The sequence below is a fragment of the Colletotrichum chrysophilum genome (assembly GCF_026319265.1).
Source record: "Colletotrichum chrysophilum strain AFK26 chromosome Unknown scaffold_135, whole genome shotgun sequence".
Lineage (NCBI taxonomy): Eukaryota > Fungi > Ascomycota > Sordariomycetes > Glomerellales > Glomerellaceae > Colletotrichum > Colletotrichum chrysophilum.
The window spans coordinates 2,842-25,049 of record NW_026517422.1 but is presented as its reverse complement, the minus strand read 5'-3'; the positions used below and the strand labels follow the sequence as shown (position 1 = coordinate 25,049).

General features: G+C 55.7%; 4 protein-coding genes across 4 annotated transcripts; 2 read left to right on the top strand and 2 right to left on the bottom strand.

Annotated features, from left to right (window-relative positions):
- Window positions 1-209: 209 nt before the first annotated feature.
- On the bottom strand, window positions 210-1,462 carry COL26b_011277 (uncharacterized protein; the record flags this gene model as incomplete). Its single annotated transcript, XM_053183948.1, has 3 exons — window positions 210-536; window positions 613-738; window positions 902-1,462. The coding sequence occupies 3 exons, from the start codon at window positions 1,460-1,462 to the stop codon at window positions 210-212; spliced, it is 1,014 nt and encodes a 337-aa protein (XP_053032084.1).
- A 3,176-nt stretch (window positions 1,463-4,638) lies between these two features.
- On the bottom strand, window positions 4,639-6,552 carry COL26b_011276 (uncharacterized protein; the record flags this gene model as incomplete). Its single annotated transcript, XM_053183947.1, has 1 exon — window positions 4,639-6,552. The coding sequence occupies one exon, from the start codon at window positions 6,550-6,552 to the stop codon at window positions 4,639-4,641; it is 1,914 nt and encodes a 637-aa protein (XP_053032083.1).
- A 10,351-nt stretch (window positions 6,553-16,903) lies between these two features.
- Window positions 16,904-19,068, top strand: CCR4 (Glucose-repressible alcohol dehydrogenase transcriptional effector; the record flags this gene model as incomplete). The annotated part of the gene is made up of 2 exons (XM_053183946.1): window positions 16,904-17,804; window positions 17,852-19,068. The coding sequence occupies 2 exons, from the start codon at window positions 16,904-16,906 to the stop codon at window positions 19,066-19,068; spliced, it is 2,118 nt and encodes a 705-aa protein (XP_053032082.1).
- A 1,538-nt stretch (window positions 19,069-20,606) lies between these two features.
- COL26b_011274 (uncharacterized protein) lies at window positions 20,607-21,753 on the top strand (the record flags this gene model as incomplete). Its single annotated transcript, XM_053183945.1, has 2 exons — window positions 20,607-21,068; window positions 21,145-21,753. 2 exons carry the CDS (start codon window positions 20,607-20,609, stop codon window positions 21,751-21,753), a joined length of 1,071 nt encoding a protein of 356 aa, XP_053032081.1.
- Between the last annotated feature and the right edge of the window lie 455 nt (window positions 21,754-22,208).

The window sequence follows — 22,208 nt, the reverse complement described above, 5'->3', positions numbered from 1 at the left end:
GACAATCCACAACTTTGCACTGCGCATTGGCTGGCCAACAAACCAATAGACATCGTCCAGATATCTCCACGTCGTACTTCTGGCAGAGGTGCCCTGGCTCTGGTAGATACTTGACCTGGTCAGCATCGAGGGATACTACCCCTTGGATTTAGATCCTCGTCGGAAGTTGCTTGTTGTTGTCGAATGGGCCGCTCGGGTTTCAGGGCATCTCAAGCCGACGAAGCACTGCCCAAGTCCTCGACCGCGTCCGCCCTATTCCAAGTCTGCGACTCCAATATGCGGATTGTGTCTATCAAGTCTCTGCCCTCCTGCCAGACCTCGGGCGTCGCATGATTCAGCATACGTTCCATCTCTTCCGCAAACCAGCGGGTTGACTTGCCCTGCAACTGTTTCCGGGGGTAGAGAAATACCAGTGTGGCTTTTGCGTTCACAAGAAAAGCGTTGGCCGAATGTGACCATAAGGCCACGTCGAGAATGAACTTGACGCGGCGATCCATCTCAGTGAAGCTCTCCAAACGGGTATACAGAGAGATGTTCTGTGTTTTACGTGTCCGATCCTACGCAACCATTTAGCCCTTTTCGGACAACGTCCTTTTAGTAAACTAGACTCACGTATCGCAAGTTCGACGGCCACTGCATATTTTGGATGGCCAGCGGCGACACCGGCTTATGGCTCAGCGAGTGGGAATCAACCTTCCAGGTCTTCCGTTGTATTCGTTGAATCTGATCCCATTTCACCTTTACGTCAGAGGGGGAAGTTGAAGCGACATAGTCGAGATATCGCAAGACGGCCACCTCAACCAATTTCGGGAGTGGAAATGGCCGCGGGATTCCCTGCAAGATTGGTCAACAATGTCAGCGATGAGCGCGTCGAGTCTTGGAGGGATTTATTGCTGCTCACTCCGAACGTCTTGGACAAGGGCTCGAGCTCGATTCGTTTCGTCATGTCTAGCCTTTCTGTATACACGGCCCTGGGGTCGACGACGGCGTTGGACCGAGCCATTTGCAATCGAGGAAAGTCCTTGGCGATCTGGCGCACAAGGCGGGCCGCCACGGCGACCTGCTCCTCGTTGCAGCCAAACATGAGGCATTTCCCGATGCGCTTGAGAAAGAAGCTGGCGTTGAGGTATTGCGGAGCGGGTTTCGGTTTGAGCAGGAGCTTGTCGATTGTTTCTTTCGCGGTCAGCCCGTCATCCGGTCTTGATGGAAGCTCGTATTCGACTTCGTCAACGTCTTGGACCGCCGCCAGGTCGGCCGCTTCCGCCTGATCGAGAGCCAAGAGGAGGTCTTCAGTGGCGCTCCGCAACTCTGCCGGCTGGGGATTTGCGATGCTGCTGGCTTGGCTGTACGGTCGAGGACTCGATGCTGCAATGCGGAGGGCGGCGGCGGAAGGGGTCTGGCGAACGAGGAGGAGTGCCGGGCGTCGTAGCAGCGCTGTGCGAGCTGCCCTCGCGCACAACATTTCGTCGATGGTCGGCTTCGTGCGTCGGGTTGGTCTGCACCAGCGGATCGATGGTTGGTTTCTGTCGCGAAGTTTGAGGCCGTAGATCGGGCGAGACGAGGAACCTGGCTGGCGACTGATAAGATAAGGAGCTGAGCTGTGGTATGGCCAATTGGAGAAGCGCATTGGTGGTACTGTGGGGCCGCAAGTGGACGGAGGGGTGTTGCATCATTCGTCAGGGATCCGACCTCATCGCCACGGAACCGACGACATCCCGGCGGCGTTGACCTACACGATCAGCTATCTCGTTGCAGACTGAATTCTGAGTTGCTTGCGCGGTAACATCCGGCAACTCGAGATGAGCGCCCTAAATCCTGAGTTGAGGAGGCGCGTGATCACCATTTACAAAGGTTAGTGGGCTTTCATCCTTGCTTCATATCGGTCTTGTTCGAGGGTCGTCCTGGGTGTCAATGACTTATATCTGCTCATGAGCGGCACGCAATGTTGCCGACAATGCTTCCCGTGGATACACGCAAGACTAATCAGCTGAGTGAATGCCTCATGGGAGCTTGACACTCTCGGTCATCGGAAAGCCCCAAGTCAAGTCACGTCAAGCTTGAATTGCTGCTCGGTTTCCAGGTCCACTGTCGCCAACCATTTGCCTCTTGCGATCAAACAATCATCACCTCGAACATCGCTAATGAGACCATAGAACTGCTCTTCCTCGGACGCGAGTACCCCCTCGGATATGATTACTTCCGCCCACGCCTACACCGGGCCTTCAGCGCCAACGCGGGGTTGAGAGACGAAGAGGCGATCGAGAAGGGCATCCAGAGAGCCGAGTTTGTGAAGAAGGGTAGGTCGTGCTCCATTCGTCTTGTGTCTTCACATCCAGTACTGTCCTTCCTTTGTCCCGTCTGTCGCCTCGCGTCTTTTCTCCTACCGGGCCGTCTAGGTCATTACTTCCACTACCTTCAAGGCGCCTGTGGACTGTCGTGGGGTTGTCAAGTGGCATCGTCCAAGAGGCAGGTCTACCGTGTTCGCTGTTGGACGCGGTTTGGTTGGCGGTTTGCCTGGAGTCACTGCAATCCTCTTTCCTCATTTCTATTTTCCTGAAGCACCAGGTGGAAGCTACCTCGCATGCTGGCCTGGTCGACGGTTTCCCTGCACGATCCTCACCTTCAAACTTCGACCTTGGTGGCTATTATTGTTCAAAAAGTGCCGACCCAAGTTGGACTCTGATTCAGTCTTTCTACGCTCTCGGCCAGATGGAATTGTGTTCTTGGCTGAGGGGATCATCAGCATCATCATCTTTGCCGCTATCGGACAGGCGTTGTTTCTCCTCTCTCGGACGTCGGTACCTCGAGGATACTTCTGAGTCTAGGTCCACGAGGTGTATCTCCATTTAGAGGATATGCTGTATGCACAACACTCCCCTGCGGACTTCCATCTGGCGCTGATGCCAATTTCACATCCCTCCGAGTCGAGTTCAGAACATCTCTTCCTCGGCTGTCCCGATCCCCTGTTAGATGGCTCATCCACGATAAGGTGTGCTTGTATCTAAGCCCAGAAGCTCTGTGTCTTGGGAGACGACAAGCCCGAGGACCATCCCGAACCGACCCAGCGTCGATGTTGAATGAGAACTCTCTCGTTTCGGCTTCGCCAGCACTTAAGAGCCGTCCCTCAAGAGGTTGTCCCTCCTCCGCTGGCTTCAGCTGGAATCACGGCACTCCTCCGAGAAAGCTGGCCAATGCTAAGCCCCCAGCACACGGTCTTGCTCTCGAGGAAGCAGTGTCTCGGGGCTCAACCAACACGAAAGACATCCTCAAACCCCACTGTCCCCTGAAAATCCGGACTAAGAACCGCATTTCCATGCGGCACCTCATGGCCGTGGCATACCAGCACGCTCAGACTGGTGCTTATCAACAACCAACCCACCTAGAGCCTCACGACTCCAGAGAGAAGTAGAGCAAAACCCGAACCAAAGGACAACCTACAACAACCGCTCCTGTCTCAAGACATAAGTCCCGGCAAAAACAAACTCTCCACCATTCGACAACATGGACACGTCCGATGTCATTGTCACATACCATCCCGTTCTCAAGTCGAGATATCCAGCGGCAGCCGGACCTACATCTCGACTTTCTCGACACACCAACCGGGGGGGAAGGGGACTTTTCGAGCCCCTCACAGCCGCAGGAGATATCACAACGTCACGTACCTCACAGCGTCAAGCGACACAACATGAACCCCTTCATCAACACGCACAACATACTTTCCGCCCTCCATACCCGTCCCTCACGACCCCGTCCCAGGAGAAGAAGTGTCTTCCCAAAACCGCCAGTTCCACATCACATAACCCCTCGAGCAAAACGCCAGCCTCATCTCGCCTCGCACAGGGCCATCACCATTCACAAAGAAACACAGAGCCCAGCGGCCCACATCTCCCGCAACTCCTGAACGTCAATCAATCCATCCCTCACTCCCCTGCCCTCTTCCCACCTCCCCTACCTGAGCTTCGTCGACCAAGATCACTCAAAGGCCAATGCTAACCACTCCCCCCCTCTAGAAATCGAAGCCTTGTAAGTTCGAACTCACCCTTTTTGTTTCCGCACACTTTGTGGATTCACACTGGGGAGGGGACCGAGACCGCCCTACCCACCCCTGTCGCCACGCCTTCTTCATGTCGATCTCACTTGAACACGCGGAATCGTCCCCGCCGCAAGCACAAGCTCCATATTATTCCTGCCACGTGAGCGAGCATCTACCGGTCGAAGTCCCAAGTCCCCTTTCCCTTCCCCCACCTGCCGCACTATCGAAAGATCAACTTCAGGTCAATACGTCGCTTCACATGTCAATAAGTCAAGATGAGATATGGGTGAATGTAAATATTGGTTGATATATGATGTAGATTGATGATGATGATGGGGGGTATCTCGATGTTGAACTGCACACTTCAACCGTTCCTCTGCCTCTGCGCGTTTCCTTGCTTCTGTTTCTGTGTCTTGCTGTTGCTGTGCGACTGATTGGCATGCTAACGATCTCGCAGGTACTACCTCAAACGATACCGAACACTGAGGAAGCGGTATGTTCCCGGGGCGTGATGGTCGCCTCAAGCGGGGAGGATGAGATGGTCCTGTGAGATAGCTCCAACAGTAATGCAATAAAAACCTTTCGTTTCATCAAGCCGTGCCTCACTACTTCCTCCTCGCCCACCATGCGCCTACCTCCAGGCACTCTCCCCAACTCGTGCCGTTCTCCCTGGTCAAGTCGTTCATCATCTTGCCAAGCCAGCCATCCCACTCGTCCTGGCTCTTGCCCGAGGTTTCCCTAAGGAGCGGCTCCAAGCTCTGGATCTGCTGGACGACGGTCGTCAGCGCCGTGCGGCGGAGGGCCGCCTGCGCGGGCGTGAGCGTCTTCTTCTGCGAGTCCGGCTTGGACTTGCCCTTGCCCGTCTCGATGTACGACTTGCCGTCCTTGGTAACGACACCGCCGACGCCCTCGCGCTCCCAGCGGACTTCCGATAGCGGGATCGCCAGGCGGCGCGATTGTATGTCCTTGAGCACCTCGCACTCCTGGATGAGCGCGGGGCCGATGATGGTGCACGGCACGGGGCTGAGGTTGCGCGACTCGAGCGCGCGGTGGGCCCACGAGTTATATTCGACGAGGTAGTTGTTCAGCGGCGCGCTGAGTGGTGTCTTGGATGACAGGGGGTATGCGCCGAGCGCCACGGCGGCGGCGCCTTCTGGAGTGTCTAGGGCCAGTGGCGCGGCGTGGGGTCGGAGCATGCGAATCTGGTGGTCACTGTCCCAGAATTCAATGGTGCCGCCAGGGCGCAGGATGCGGATGTACTCGTCCATGGTGGACTGGACGGAGTGCGGACTTGTCACTACCAAGCTAGTGTCCTTGACCATGATCAGGTCGAATTCGCCGTCGGCAAAGGGCCAGGGCATCGTGCGCATGTCATGCTGTACATAGCGCCACTTCATGTCGCGATCCACGTCGCCGGCGGTTGCGCCCATGGGACCAATATCCATGCCGGTGTACTCGGTGTCTGTGTGGCCTTTTCCCTTGAAGTAGCGGAAGCACATTTGACTCCAGAAGCCGGAGCCGCATGCCATCTCGAGCACGCGACTTGGTGGTTTGACTTCGTTTCCCTGTGAGCACAATGGCGAGCCAAAGACTTGGATCAGCATGAGCGTGCGCATTGACTGGCGATGCAGCTCGACCAGATCGACGGGCAGCGGGTAGGGTAGCGAGTTGTCGGACAAGTACTGGCGCCCATTCTTCAAGACGAAGGGACGCGAGGCGTCGAACGACGAAGTGGGGTCGGTCGAGGTCATTGTGCGGGCCGAGATGGACGCTGTTGAAGGCGCGGCCGAGGACAAGCTATCGGTGCGGGAGAAGGGCAGAGTGCCTGTCGCCTTGGCGGCGGTCAGATGACGACCCGAGATGTCCATGTCGAGCATGGCGACATGTTTTATCTCCGTGGGAGTGAGGCCCGTGGTGCGGGGTGTCGGAGGGGAGGCGAGCGCGAACTTGGCGTAGGAGCTCAAGCTGCCGCTTTCCTTGCGGAGGCGCGCCGGCGCTCTGGAGCGGAGGGAGCCGAAGCCGTGGTCGCCGGCAGCACGTGTCTCCTGGAGCGAGTGGTGGTGCTTGTGCTTGAGCTTCTTCGGCGATGATGGCGAGGACGGCGCGCGCGAGTCGGTGGGAGACGCTGTCTGCGGGATCGAGAGGGTAGTTGACGTGGGGGTGATCGAGGTCTCGTTAGAAGATCGTGACGCAGAAGAGGAAGAAGAAGTGCGGATATGTTGCAAGCGAGTGGAGGGGTGGTGCTGGTGGTAGTGGTGTTTTGTCCTGCTCGTGGGCGGTAGGCGGGACGAGTCTGCGGGATTTGCCTTTGAGATTGGCGGCGTGGAGGCAGCTGTTGGTGTTGGTGGTGGTTGTGCTGCTGCTGTTGTTGCGGCAGACGAGGTGTTTTTGGGCTGGTTGGAGGTTGCTGCTGCAGAAGAGTTGGAACTGGAGGGCGTCGCCTTCGCCCTTCTCGAGTCGGGGAGGTGAGAGAAGACGGGAGGTAAAGGGGCGAGACTGGTGTACATGTATTGAGACATGTTTGCAGAATCTGTTTCTGTTTTCTGGGGCGGTTGGGTCCCCCGTGGTCCCCGTGGTGCCTTGGGGTGGTTTGGGCGGTTTGGGTCTGTCGGGTTCTTAGTCTTGGACTTGGGTCCTCTCTGCCCTGGTCTTGACCCTTCTGGGACCGGGAGGAGGACAACGAGACCCAGCTCGCAGATGGGAGCTCCAGTCTGAGTGGACGGGGGCCTCGAATCGAGAGAGTGGTTTTTTTATTCGGTGGAGGAGGAAGATTGGGTGTGACTTTGACCACTGCGACGTTGCTGTTCTTTGGTGGCCAGTGTATCCTCCTCCTTCTCTCTCTGTCGGCGGGTGCGTCTAGGTTTGCTGTAGGGAGACGTCAAGGGTGGGAGGGGGGAGGAATTTGGGAGGGGAGGGGGTGTGTCGGTGGAGGGGAGCACCGGGGGGGAAAGGATTTTGAAGGGGGGAGAAGGGGAGGGGAAGGGGGATGTTTTTTTAATTTAGCATGCCCGTCCACCGGAAAGTAGAGCTAGGTACCGCGCCTGTCCCGTCTTGTCCTGTCCACCGTCCCGTTGTTGTCCGTTGGGTGTGTGTAGGTACTTGGACGGCGGCGCCAGTACGTACCACGCAGCAGCAGCAACAACAAGCCGGCATAAACAGCAGCACTGGGCCTGGCGCAAGATGGTCCCAGAGGAGGGAGGATGGCGGAATGCGCGCAGGTCGCAGGAGCAAGCAGCTGAGGCAAGCAAGCAAGCAGCTAGCCAAGGAAGCAAGCAGGCAAGCAAGCCAGCAAGCAAGCGGGTGCGAGGCAAGCAAGGTAAGGCGGGCAGGGCAGATGGTGGTATTCGCAGACCGTAACAGTGACCGGTAAGGAAGAACAGGGGAGGGGGGTATTGGTGCTCGATGCCGGGTGCTTTTGGTGGTCGGCGCTGAATTTGAGTGGATTGCGCCGGGGGTGTTCGGGAGGAGGAGGAGGGCAAAAAATAAAATAATTGCGGGAATGGAGACTGGAGAAAACGAGAGAGTAAAAGACCGCGCGAGTTGTTGGAGTTGGGACTCGTCGACAGAGCAAACAGACAAGGACTGCTCTGTTCGTGTCGCCGCTCGTTCGTGTAGCAGCCCAATCACCAGCAAGAGTCGTGCAGTTGTGGAATAGTAGTCGTAGAGCGGAAGGGGTTGAAAATCAGAAATATGACCTTGTAAAGAAAGGTCAAAGTCCAAGAGAGGGGAGGAAGGATCAGAATAATGACCAGATGAGCGGCGGCAGCAGAGGCAATGAAAAGGATGGCGGCAGGGACAAAAGAGATCACTCTCCCGTCTCTTTCTCTTGTCTCTTTAGCAGGTCCGATAAGCTGCTGGCTGGCTGATTGCTGGGTCTGCTGCGTCTTCTTCTCCAACGGCCCTCTTCTTTGGCTCTCTCACTGCAGCAGCACTGCTGCGCAGCTACTGCACTGTTGCTGCGCAGAAAGACGGCGGCCTGACCCAGAAAGATACCTCGCGAGACGGCCAGAGACCTATCCCTCGCAGATGTTCTGCAGCGGCCACAAGTACCGTCCTCGTTGTCGACGGCCCTGAATGACTTGGGCGCAGCCCCACCACAGGTTCGTTTGGGCGGGTTGTACCTTGCAGCGCCCGGCGCCGCTACACTAGGGCCGGCAGGTACCTCGCGCGCCTCAGACAGACCTCAGCCAGTGACAGCGCCTCTCGAGTCTTTGCCCAAGGACACACGCACAAGGACTCTTGTCCTGGGAGACCTGGCAGAGTCCACTCCAATTTGGCCCTCGGGTCGCTTTCTGCCCTGGTCTCCGTCCCGGCAGGGGAGATCCGTTTGGACGGTACGGTATCCGGACGGGTGCCACTGGTCACTGTCCACAGCTTACTCTGCGCAATCCCAGAGCTGCTCCTTTCCCCGGCCTGCAATTGGCCCGTGTCCTCAGGTCCTGAAATGTTTGTGTCGTCCTGCAGTGTGTTTGCCCCGACAAGGACATCCACGTCGGACGGACTGTTGCGAGCAACCTCCGCCGAATGAACAATGACTGTCGACTTGTCTGTTGTCGTAGGGGACGGCGCACTAGCCCGTTTGGCAGCCGCTATGTTACTCCTAGCCAGCCGTAATGACGGCAGTTTGTTGTTGTTTGTTTTTGCTGGTTGGTGTGTGTTTGCCCCGGCACAGATCGTTTGTTGACGTTGTTTGCTGCCGCTGCTCCTCTGGCTTCGTCAAAGCTTCCAACTTGGACCCGGCGGACTGACGGACTTCAGTTAGCTCGTCGTGACAGGGCCACTAACACCGGCAACACTGCCTACAGATCGAGCGCCAGTCCACAAGTCGTTGGCCCGCTGGATAGTCCCAGTAGTCGCTGCACGATGGCGTCGATGGTTTCCTTGGAACGTGTGTCTGTCCCTCGCTCGCTTGCCCTTGTCTCTGCTGTCGTCCTGCTTCTCCTCTGGAAGGATTACGGCACCGGGCGTACCGAGGAGCTGGATCGGGGGCTTAGGGAGGCGTTTCGTTGGGGTAGTTTCTTTGGTTGTCTCGCAGCCACAATTGTGTCTGACTTCTTCATCGACGCGGAGACAAAACCCTACCCCAATCGTCTTCCTTCCCCCTCTTGGTTCTTTGTCCGCGGGGCACTTTAGCCTGACTCCTGGCCTTGAACTTCTTTTGTCCAGATGTCTCTGTCTCAAACTGCCGGCTCTGTGCCGAGTTGTAGCGCAGAAGTACGGATAGCTTGATGACGGATAAACCCAGTCACAACACTCTTTGGTGACAAGCCTGCGACCTGTCGCAACTCCACCAGACAGATCCTGAGGTCAGTGGCCGTCGTCGCCGTCGTTCGTCACAGTCGTCCTTCGCCCCTGATTTGATACGACAAGGCAAGACAAGCCGCAAGCCAGGTATCAGCCAGGATTCTTCAAGAACGGTTGCGAGCAGAAAACTCTGCCCAGCAGATAAACGGTGAGCCAGAATCCGACAGCCCAGGAACCAGGCCCCTGGTAAATCCAGGCACAGAAGCAATCAATCAATCGAATCGCTCAATCTACCGCTACGGGTCGCTGAGCCAAAGCAGACAGAGTGGCTTCCAACACCACTCACCGAAGGCGGAGTCAATGACAGCGACACCAGAAAAGGCGCACTGCCCTGGCTGGCCACTTTCGACAATGTGTTTTGTGTTGATCCCTTTTTGCTTTTTGGGCGCCCCGAGTGGACCGGGCCGTTGATTTGCGACTGGACTGCAGCCGACTGGTCTTGTCTTTGGTCTCGCCTTGCTTTGGCTTGACCTTAGTCAGTTGCCCACCACGTGAGAAGCTGTATCCGTAATGCTTTGCGTCACCCGGCCACGAACAAAACGTTCAGCGGCGGTACTGGTACTTTGCAGAGAGACGAAAAGAGTCAAATCAAGACGGGTTGGAGCCAGCCCCGTCCTTCTAGAACCGGGTTCAGGTCCTTTCTGAAATCTTGAGACGGCGGGATACCGGGCGGACGTTCCCCGGTGGAGACGGAGCCGGGGTGGATGGAATGACGGGTAACTGACGGGTCCTGGTTGGTGCACTCGTTTACCCGCGCAAAGTGGAAACCTGGGCAAGCTGAAGAGTCGTGTTTGCTTGCCCGTTGATGGTGAGTCGTTTTCCTAGTGTGTGGTCTTTTATTGCGGCCGTGGGCAAGGTGACCAACGTAGTCACGGAGCGGCTGGGTGCAGGATTTGAGACGAGTTCTGGTGATGAGATCGCAGAGCGTCCAGAAGGCGGGAAGCCTTTGCCGTCGTAGTTTGCCGGTGAGCTGCAGTTGCAAGTTGCCGGAATATACTTCACGCAATCCGCGAATTCTGCTCGGCCTCACTTCTCGGACAGGCCCAGCCCTTGCCGTCGTCGCGATGCCTGTCCCTTGCCTGGCTGGCCTTTCCGTCGCTTCGCCTCGTCTCGCCTCGCCTCGGTTCCCGCAGACAAATGGTACCGAGGGAACGGGTGAATCAAATCTCGCCCAAGGGCTCGGCCACGGCGTCTCGTCGGCGGTCCTGGGATACGCTGCTGTTGCGTTACGTACGAGGAGTGAATCCTTCTGGCAGGGCGTTCTTTTTTCCCGCGGTTTTCATGTGCTTGTCTGCTGTCGCGTGCCGCAGACTGATAGAGACAAGAAGGGCCGGGCAGCTCCTTCTTGATCGTCCCTCTTCCCGCCTCTGGTCTCGTTACTGAGGTCAGCGTCCGGCGCAGGATCCCGTGCTCTTGCGAGATAATCACGTATCTTTCTGCGGGTTTCAACGTGGGAGGACCTTCCCTTCACGGTTGGGCAGGTTTGTTGTGTATCTTTTTGGCTGCCGATAGCGTAGCGAAGATGATGGGTAGCGCGCCTTGACGGCGGGTTCCGCTCCAACTGCGAACTCCAACAAAAGGGACGTTGCAAACTGCTGCAGTCCCTCTGAGATCGGCGCTGCCAGGTGGTCCGTGAGGGCGGTCCGCTGAAGGAACAGAAGACGACGCAACGTCGACGCAGTATGACGATTGACGACGAAGGGCGTTCCTCCTTCTCGTCGGGCTCTACAATTGAGAAGCTGTGGCGTTGCAATGATGGATGCCCGAGGTGATGGGGACACGTCCGAAGTTGCAACGAGAGTACTTCGTACTGGCGGTTTGGCGGCGTTGTGGCTTGTAAGTGTATTTCGGCTGGTGTTGGGTCATTCGGCTGGAATTATTGGGATCGCTGGCGTCCAGGTCGGTAATCCCTTCATACATACGAATGCAAATAGGATGAAGACCAACTTGGGATGCCGAGACAAGGATGGAAGCCGAAGAAGAGGCTCCCGTCACCCGATGGAGAAGGGAAGGGCTCTGCCGGTGTCTCAGATATCACACGAAGTTGCCGGGTTGGCGGGTGATTTGATTTGAGTGATGACCGCCCGGCAAGATTAATTGCGTGTGCAAATTGCCGCGGCGCCAATTCTTCAACAAGTCTGATGCGGTGAGCCTGAGTCGTTTCTCCTCCAGCGATCTCGGCGTCCGAGAGGTGACGACCCCGGTTCTCCGGGGTTTGACTCCGTCGATGCGGTCTGGCTGGCGGCGACCTCGCAGTGCTAGCCCCCCGATGGTGCGCAACTCCACCGCCGGCAGTGCACGAGTCGTGGATGGCTTGAGCCTCGGATGAGCTTGAGTAGGAGGTCGTGCGAGTTTACAAATACAAGAGTCTCCCGTCCGATCTGTGGTGGCGAGAGTTGATGTCTCGTGTTGGCGGCGTTGGTGTTGGAGGTGTCGTTGTCGGTGCCACCGCACGGAAGGAAGGCACTGGGCGGAAACAGAGACAGAGGCAGCGACAGCACAAGGCGGGAAGGAAGGAAGTGGCGGTGGTGGTGGTGGCTGCCTGTGGTGGCTGCGTGGGAAGGGGCACTGGGTGGCTTCTGTCCGGGAAGGCGCTAATCCGGCGGGTGCTCCTTCTCTTTCTCTCTTTCACCGGTCGTTCTTTCCGACTTTCTCGATTCACGGATATGCTTATTGCTATGCTTGAGGCCGATGCCTGAGCCGAAGGAGAAGCGAGTCGATCTATGGATGGCCACCTGGTGAAGAATCTCGGAAATACTCGGTCTCAAGGGCAGCTTAGTGAGGTGGTGTGGTGTGGTGGTGTGGCTTTGGTCCCCGGGTTGAAATTCTTCAGTGCGAACAGACGCTGCTGTCGGTCGTCGGCGATAGACCTGCAGAGTCGTATATGCAAATAAGACTCGGGAGACTTTATCTCGAGAAACGATCGAAGGTAATGAATGCTGCTGCCAATGGCCAGCAGAAGCTCAAGATGCAAGCCCTGCAGCATCTGTTGCCAAGTCATGAACATCTTCGGAGGCCGGCGGCTGGCTATCTCTCTATATACATACACCAATGCCTTCCGACTTGCTCAGCCAACGCAGGCCAGGACACCCACGATTTCTCCTCAGGCACCACCCCCAACCAAGTTCTGGCAAAAAAGGAAGCTTTCGTCCCAGCTTGCTATTGAGCTCCTGGTTGGCCTTGCTGGTGGTCTCGTGGGCGGCCGGCGCATACGACAGCCAGCCATGCAACTAATAATTACCAGCAACTAGCAGCACCAGCAGCAGCAAGCGACACCAGCAGCATGCATGCAGGGTGAGAGCGGCGCCTGTCATGGATCTCAAAAGACCCGATTCGGGCCTACGCCGTCCGGCACTGCGGGCAGCGAATGCAACCTGCGAATCGAATCAACAGCCCGCAGTCCGGCTGTTGCTTTTTTGCCTCACTTGCGCGTCTGCAATATGTGTTACTTTTCTGGCCCTTGGTTGGATCCAAGTCATTCTGGCGCTCTCCCCCGCCTCGCCGGGTGTCACGATTCGCGGCGAGATATTGCGTGCCGCCCGGGGCAGAGGACACTCAAGTGAGGAGGGGTCGCGGTGGAGAGCTGGCCCTATGTCGGAGACGATGCCCGGAGAAGGAAGAAGCACCATCTCGCGCAGCTGCAAAACGCGGCGGGCGCATGAAATGGTCCTGGCAATAATGGCATGTGCCCTCCGGCGCTGGTTGCATCTGTGCGAGTTTTGACTGGTCGAATAGAATCGGAGGCTAGGCGAAGAATGGGGGAGCGGGATGGGATGAATGGAAGTGGATGGGATGGAGGGCACGCGAAGGGGAGGTGACCCTGAGCTCTCTGCTCTGTCAACCAAACTGCTGCGATAACGGCTGTGGTCTCGATCAGGTCCCCCCGCATCCATCCCCGGACCGTTGTCGCTATTTGAGTGGTTGGGACGGATCGAAACCCGGCATGGCCTGGCCAAATTGAGTGTCCTTCCCGTCTTTGCCGTCGAGCCAGTGGCCGTGATGAGGGGGAGGGGGCGCCGGGATCCCGGATTTGCACTTCTCGGTTTGTTGGTTTGAGAGGGATTTTGGCCAAGAGTGTGGTAGCTAATCAATCGCACTTTCTACTTTGTACCTAGCGGACGTAGAGCAGAGTGGGTAACAATTTCACAAGGCGCATCTTTTCTCTTTTTCTCAACAAACTCAACAATGAGTTGTCAATTTCCAAGTCGAACTTGTTGGTCAAGTCTGGCAAATGTCGGATAAGTCAAATCACAGCCCGCCGGTTCTCCGGCGCGACTCCGGTCAACATGCCCCGCAATCCCGGCCGCCCTGCCGTCTCACACTGCTCATTGGATGCACCCCGGATTCGCGCCACGCAGCATGACAATTGACGGCCCGGGGAGCCAGAGGCGGGATGTGTGCGGTAGCTGATTCGCCTTTTTTGTCTTTTGATGGTGAGCAGCGGGAAAGGGTGCGACGCTGACTTGTGCTGTGCCGCGTGGACGGCCCACGTACGGCATAGCTCGCATGGGAAACTTGGGTCGGCTAATGAGGCTGAAGTCAGAGCCCGGTGTAGGATTGCGGCACGGGACGTGGTTCGACTTCCCAAGTCGTCTGTTTGAGCAAGCGCGCCTGAAAATTTATGTTGGTAACCCTGCGGCTTGATGGGCGTGGGAGGAGATGGTGCGTGGTATGTAGGACGCACAGCTAAGTGATCTTTACCCAGAAGCCCTCTGAAAGGGCGGTCTACTGGAGTAATTTAAGGTCATATCGGAGTATATGGAGACTTCCTCTCAATTTTGAGCCGCTGCAGGCTTCCGCTTTTGCCTGCAAAACGACGCTTTCTTGATGCTGGTGATGGCCCAACGACGGACTGCCAGAAAATTCATTTGACAGTCTTGGTTCCGGGAATATATCCATGCCAAGAACTCATAACCGGATAATACTTATAGAAAGCTGAGAAGAGTGCTTCATTATTAGGTATGCTCATTGTCCTTGTCGTCATTAACACCATCATCGCCGTCCCTGCCATCCTTATCACCATTTTTCCCCGTTCCTGTCCTTCCAGATAACGGGTCTCTTCTCAAGTTCTCTTGATATGTCTGAGAGGTTTCAAGTTAACTGAGGATGAGTCCTCGACTTTTCTCTCCTCTCCTGTTTTTCACTATGTGATTCATACAACCCGGTGGAAGATCCCAGAGAGCGACCCAAATTGACACGTAAGTCCAAACAGACTGATCGTTCTGCTCTCTTCATATCCACACATAGAGGTCTTCCGGCTTACCCATTTGCTGTTCTTCATGCAGTTTTGAGATTTGTGTTGCGATTACATTGTTTGTCCCCTAGAGCTGTTCACCGCAGGCGTTTGAGAGGGGCAGCTGCTATTGCAGAGAGGTTGACTGTTCCAAAGAAGTAGCCTTTACGAAGCCTCTTGTTTTCCTTGAAGATACCCAGACTGTGAAGCATTTGGATGTGCTGCAATCAGGGCTCACATCGGACCAGTTCAAAAAGTTGGCAGTCCTGATTAATAGAGAAAACACACTTCCTTCAAAAAGAGACGATCTGAGAAATGGAAAGACTTTGAGGTTTGATTAAACTTGAATCTTTTGCTCCTACAATCAAAATTACTGCCTTTGTACATCACTCGGCGATTGCAGATATGTCATGTAATTAATGCAGTTCTAATCAACATGAGAAACAATTTCAGCGCGGCATATCACGGGAGGGCAACCCCAAACATTTGGCCTGTAATAAGTCGGCATTGAGTTTTTCCATGATTAAAAAGAAATAGTATGTACCCCCATGGCGGGCAGCTTTGATATCTACCTTTGGAGATTCGTGCTAGCCGGGTCCTTGATTTGAAGAGCGTTCCAACAGCAAAGGTGCGCAGTTACAGGTAAAAAAGGACACCAAGACAGTCTGCAAGGTAGGTAGTATATTTGTAGAGATTTCTTTTGAGTTACGCGTATTATTTGCCACGAGATTCGTTTTCCCTGTGTACTTTATACTACTTCATGGCAGCCTCGTTGAGAACCAACTCGCCAGGTCATCGCATAGAGAAATAAGCAGATAAAACTTTGACAACTTCTAAAGCAACCAAAGAAGACACTAAAATCGTGTACAAGAAACCACAGTGTCATTTAAGCTTTTCAAGATCACGGATAACCTCTTCGTCACCATCAGCCCACGGCGCATGGCCAACGGCACCGTGTGGAAGGTGCCACGCGGTCAATGAATCTTCCAATGACCCACCGCCACCGCAAGAAAAATCTATCAAAACAAATGTGCTCCATTCTCTCTTGCCATTCTAAACGTTTTCTGCTTTGTAAACAACACCACAAGTCGGACCACTTTCGCCCGAGTCCTCCAGCACTAGCACGACTTTATGTCATACTGTATCGCACTGTTGGCCCCATCACGAGAGAGGTCACGTTGATCCTGTCGACGGCGGTACGTATCCTATCAGTAGAAGGCTCGTGCACGCGGCTCTCGCACGTGACCGCGCTAAGAGCTCGCAACATCGCGGGCGTTGTGTCCTGTGTCGCTCTATCGTCAAAGGTCGAGTCAATCCAGTCCACGCCCACCACAGCTCAATCCTTGGATCATCTGCATCTCCGCCCGCATTCTTCAGTCCCAGTATTCATTGGCTGCCCCCAGAGATATCGTCTACAGCCACTGGAGTCTCGCGCTCAGCCGTGCCGGTATGTCATCAGCCCCCCTTCCACCCTTTCCCCGCCCAAGGTTCAAGGTCCATGGCAAGGCCTCCAGGGGGGGTCACAGGTGGCTACGAGAGCCGAGCCTTTGTCTGTCGCAACAGGCACGAGGCACGGAACCCCAGCTGCCAGCCCCTAGGTCGACCCCGTTCATGTCTTACCTGATACCTACTTCTCTCTCGCTCTCTCTGTCTCTCTTCGTCAAGCTGCCAGAACTGACAAGACATCTTTATCTTCTGCAGACTCTACCACCGCATCCAGCGCGTCGATCGCCGAACGATAGTGCCAGATATCGCCCCCCAACGTATGCTTGCTGCCCCATTGAGCCTCCCCCGACTCAGCCTGGCTCCAGAATCCCCCTCTAACCCGGCTACATCATCAGAGCGAAAAAATCCAACACACGTACACCTCACCTCACGAACCCGCAACGAGAATCGACACCGACCCCAAAACTTCTATTGACGCGGTGAATGGGCGCCTGAAGACACCACAGCTTCTGCGCTGCCGGGACTTTCCATTGTCTGAACTCGACCTTCGATGCAGCTGGACCCGGTCATCGACTCCCATGCGCAAACGCGAGCTACCCTGGCTGTCCCTCGTTTCGAATCTCACATAAGTTGCTGCTGCCCTCCCGACGTCCGCTCAGCGCTCGCATCCTGATCGAGACACCACCCCAATCCCGAATGTCAGGTAGATGGCCGATGGTACTCGCTATCTGGACCACCCTGTCGGAGACCTCTACCTCAACTCTATCATACCCAAAGAAACCACCACCAACGACGCCGCACTTCTAAATCTTCTCAGCCGCTTCGTCGCGAAAGACCAACCTCCACACCACTCTTCCAACCCGAACCCACGGGCCAATCTGCTAGGGATGTTCTCCCAGAATCACCAGCAGGGCCACAACTCCCGCATCAATGGGGCCCCCGGCGGCCGGGGCATCCCTATGCTGTACAACTACCAACAGCAACAGCAACAACACCACCAGACCCATCTCCAGCACCACCAGGCTCAACAGGCGGAACATGCCGCCCACAACGGCAATGGTGGCGTCATGGGCCACCACTCGGCCTTCACCGGCGTCATGGGGAATTCCAGCCCGTACAGCAACAACGGCTTGCAGAACGGCCAGGGCGGGGCCGCAAGGGGAGGACAAACACAGCAGATGACCGAGCATTGGGGCGAGCAGCTTCGCTTGTTCGAGGAGTCCAAGCAAGCCCACCGCGCCATGACCGAGCAGAACCAACCGCACTACTACGCCAGACTAAAGGCTTCCGAGAACCGTGGCATCGCCGGACCTTCGCCCACCTCGGGCAAGAACAATGGTGATGACGAGGCGGATGACAGGAGACGGCCGTACAGCCTGGAAGCAAAGAAGGAAAGGCAAAACTGGCACAACATGGACCTCAGTGGCCAAGGACTTCGAAACCTCGCCCCCGCCCTCTTCCGCTACCAATTCCTCCACGACCTCTTCATCGCCTCCAACCGCCTGCAGACGCTCCCTCCCGCCATCGGCCAGCTTCGCCAGCTCCGATACCTCAACGTTTCCTTCAACCAAATCAAGATCCTCCCTCCCGAGCTCGGCATGTGCACCTACCTCAACCAGCTGCTCCTCTTTGAGAACCAAATCGCGACTCTGCCCTTCGAGCTGGGCTCCCTACATCTGTTGGAAGTCCTTGGTATTGAGGGCAACCCTCTCGACCAGGACATGAAGCAGGAGATCATGGAGAAGGGCACCAAGAGCTTGATCAACCTCCTCAAGGAGCAAGCTCCAGGTAAGCATTGCTGGTGCATTTGGATATTCTTTCGCTAATTCGTGCAGTGCCGCTTCCCCCGTCCCCTCGAAAGTGCATCACTGTGCAAGAAGATGTGTCGCCTACCTTGGAAAGAGTCAGAGTTTTTAGCTGGAACGTTCTGTGCGACAAGTACGCGACGCCGCAGACATATGGATACACGCCGACGGAGGCTCTTAACTGGAACTACCGAAAGGCTTGCATTATGGAAGAGCTACGCGAGAAGGATGCCGATCTGCTGTGCTTGCAGGAAATCTCGACCGAGGCGTTCAAGGAGGAGTTCAGCCCCGACCTGGCGACGATGGACTACCGAGGTATCCACTGGCCCAAGACTCGTGCGAAGACCATGGCCGAGAAGGACGCGCAAGGAGTTGACGGTTGCGCTACGTTCTACAAAGCGAGCAAGTGGATTCTGCTCGACAAGCAAGTCATTGAGTTTGCCGCCATCGCCATCAACCGCCCGGATATGAAGAACCAGCACGATGTGTTCAACCGTGTTATGCCGAAAGACAACATCGCCGTGGTCGCATTCCTCGAGAGCCGTCTCACAGGCTCACGCATCATCCTCGTCAACGGACATTTGGCCTGGGAATCGGTTTTGGCAGACGTCAAGCTGATCCAGACTGGTATCTTGATGGAACAAATTACAAAGCTGGCCGAGAAGTACGTTCGCTGGCCGGCACTCAAGGACAAGAAGCCCATCGTATTCTCTGCTACTGCCAAGGATGGAGAGGAGCCGCCGCCGCCCGCCAAGGAACCCGGCCCCAGCCAGGAGTACCGCAACAACACCGACATCCCCTTGCTTGTCTGCGGTGATTTCAACTCAACAGAAGACAGCTCTGTCTATGAGCTCCTGTCTACCGGAAGAGTCCCGCCGAACCACACCGAACTGTCTAGCTTTCAGTACGGTAGCTTTACGCGCGACGGTATCGACCACCCCTTCAGCTTGCGGGATGCCTACGCACACCTCAAGAACACCCCCGACGAAATGCCCTTCACAAACTACACGCCCGGTTTCTCAGACGTCATTGACTACTTATGGTACTCGACCAACACGCTTGAAGTGGTGGACCTCCTCGGCCCTCCCGACGCGGAATACCTCAAGCGCGTGCCTGCCTTCCCCAACTACCACTTCCCAGCGGATCACATCCAGATCATGGCCGAGTTCGTCATCAAGGCGAGGAAGGACAAGAAGGCGCACCCGGAACCGGATTTTGGATCAGGAAGCCAGGGGCAAGGCCGGTAGACGGGGTTTTCTCTCGGTAATTTGTGCGTTCAGGGAATCTCTTGTGCCGGAGTTTAGGATTGCGATACTTGCGTTTTCGCGACTCGGAGGACTAGGCAGGGGGTGGAAGGTCTTTTTTGGGCCCGGAGGCGATGTTCACTCATTCTACAAAAAACCCAACCACACGAGAAACGGAGGGGGTCAGACCGGGGTCTTTCGTCGGCGGAAATGCATCGTCAAGGCGTGTATCGGTGGGCTGTGAATACGGCGGAGTGAAAGGGGGGCTTTTGTAGATGGAAGGGTTTACATATTCCAACCAGCTGCGTTCTCTTGCGTTATATGTTTGTTCATGCTTCTCCTGTGACTTGGTGCGATGCTACTCTTGTTGTGACGACTGACATGAACAGACTGACATGTTCACCGTTGATCCAGGATTGGGCCAGTCCTCAATATTCAATTGATCTGCTTCCCGACCGCAAACCAACTGTCAAAAGTCTGATACCCAACCTATGATGTAATCCCGCCAACCCACGCGGCACAGGTGATAAGCTTTCCACCACCTCATTCAAAATGTCCCCTCCTCGACCAGCCATGCCTGGTTAATTTTGCAATCGGACTTGCCTTTCTTCTCTTTTATCGTGCATTATCCCCGGCCGACCGCGTAGACGGCCTCCGGTGCCTCCGCCGGCCTTTCGTCTGATTAAGCACTAGTCCCCGGGGCCCACCGACCATTGGACGACGCTGTTTTTGACAGTATTGGAGTTGGCTATTTGGTTTTTCGGAGTCTTCGGTGTTTGTGAGTTTTTTTTACGAGGTGTGCATGAGCTGATTATCACGTGCGCGGTGCCGAGCACAGCATCACGTTGAGTAACGGTAGCGAAGTTCTTTGGACAATATGTACAGTCAGGACTTTTGTCTGGGATTATCTGATAATTCGGCACGGGAGGAGGATTTAGTGCTGACCTTATGGCTGATAGTTTGCGGGACGGCCGGATGGGGTTAAAGGGTTTGGGATGAACGCCATTTTCCCACGATTGGCTTCGCGAAGGATTTCAGGGAAGTCTGGGAAGATGAAATTGGTTATTTATCACCAGTCTGCAGAAGCTCGTCGATAGCTCCCGATAGCTGGGCAGTAGCTGCAGCAGCGTAGAAACAAGACTGTTCAGGTTCGGAAACAGTAAGGGCTGGCCTGTATCAGGGGTACCAGGGACTTTGGTGCGAGGGAGCGGGCATATCTTGACGACCTGTCCGGCAGAACGATCCGAGTGTCAGGGCTCGCAAGCGCTTATATCAGATTTTGCTGACGCGCGCCCGTCTCAGAGCCCCTGTTTATCAATGGTCGATTCGGAAGGATAATTGGACGATCGGCGGGGGATTTTGAATAAAAGCTGGCCACGTTTTCCACCTCATCTCTGCCTGAGTGATTCTCCCCCGCGGAAAGTTTAGTCGAGACAGACATTGGGGAATAAAAAGCAAGCACGCATACCACCGGAATCTCAGAGCTCCCACCCCCAAACACACACACCATCCCCCGAGCTTCCGGCACAAACACCCACAGAATGGCCGAAGAAACATACCTCGTCACCGGCGGCTGCGGCTTTATCGGCTCGCACATCGTCGAGAAGCTCCTGCAAAAGTACCCCTCCGCGCGCGTGGCCGTGCTCTCGCGCAACCCGACGACAAACACCTTCCCCCGCGCCACGTACCATGCCGGCGACGTCGCCTCGGCGGACGACGTGACGCGGATCGTCAACGAGGTGCGCCCGACGGTCGTCTTCCACTGTGCGGGTATGATGACGGTCGGGCGGAAGACGATGGCGGACGAGTTCGTGCGGGCGATTAATGTGGATGGCACGCGGAACGTGCTGGAGGCTGGCAAGAAGGTGGGCGTGAAGGCGTTTGTGACGACGAGCAGCGCGAGTGTGGTACAGAAGGAGATGTTTCGGGATATTGTGGCGGGGGATGAGGGGTTGGGGTTGGCGGAGGAGGGGGATGATACGTTGATTTATCCCAAGACGAAGGTGTGTGTTTGTCGCCCGTGTTACTTGAGAGAGGGGGCGAGGGGAAGTTGAGAGGTTGCTGACGATGGTGTGACAGGCTGCTTCGGATAAGATGACGCTGGAGTATGACGATCCCAAGGGCATGCGGACGTGTACCCTCCGTCCGGCGGCGGTGCACGGTGAGAGGGACAACGATATCACGCCGAATCTGATGCGCAATTACCGCCTGGGGAGGAACAAAGTCCAGCTGGGGGATAACTCGAACCTCTTCTCGACGACGTACGTGGGCAACGCGGCGGACGCGCACATCGCTGCCTCGGACAAGCTACTGACGGCGCCTGAGGGGGTTGCCGGGGAGGCCTTCTTCATCACCAACGGGCCGCCGATGAAGTTTTGGGATTTCAGCAGGACGATGTGGAAGGCTGCCGGTGATGAGACTAAGATTGAGGATGTGAAGGTCGTGAGTTTGAACATGGCGCTGGCGTACGCGTGGGCTATGGAGTGGTTTTATTGGTTCAAGGGGGAGGTGTCGCCTTTGAATCGGACGATTGTGCGGTTTGCATGTATGAGTCGGTGGTATGTTATTGATAAGGCGAAGGAGAGACTTGGATGGGAGCCTGCGGTTGGGAATGAGGAGGGGATCAGGAGGGCTGTGGTGTGGTTTTTGGAAAATGAGAAGATGGGGAAGGGGACCATGAGCAGTTAGAGTGATATAGTGGATGCATAGTTTGGGAGGCGACCACAAGAAGAACAGATCTGCTTTGAATGTGATTCAAGTTCACTTGCGGAAGAAGCCGATAGGATCATACCCGACTTACATTGAGCGGGAAAAAAGAAAGACTCAAGGTATTGCCCGTTTCCAGGCTTGTGTATACCCAGTAGTCCGTAGGAGCATTAATAGCTGCTGATCCCTCGAAACCGTCGTCTTCATTTCCTTAATTACCGTTTTCGCTGCTGTATCATAGGCTTCGTCTTCATCATCTGTGTGTCATGCTGCAGGAGAAACTTTGTTTTTGCCAGTGTTTAGTGAAAATTTAGGACTTCATACACAAGAAGACTCATAGACGATTTCTTTATAAAGAGCACGGGTTAGGTAGGCTTGCACCTTGGACAGCGAAGAATAGAATGACGGAAGCTAAGATATTAGGACTGCTCGAAGTG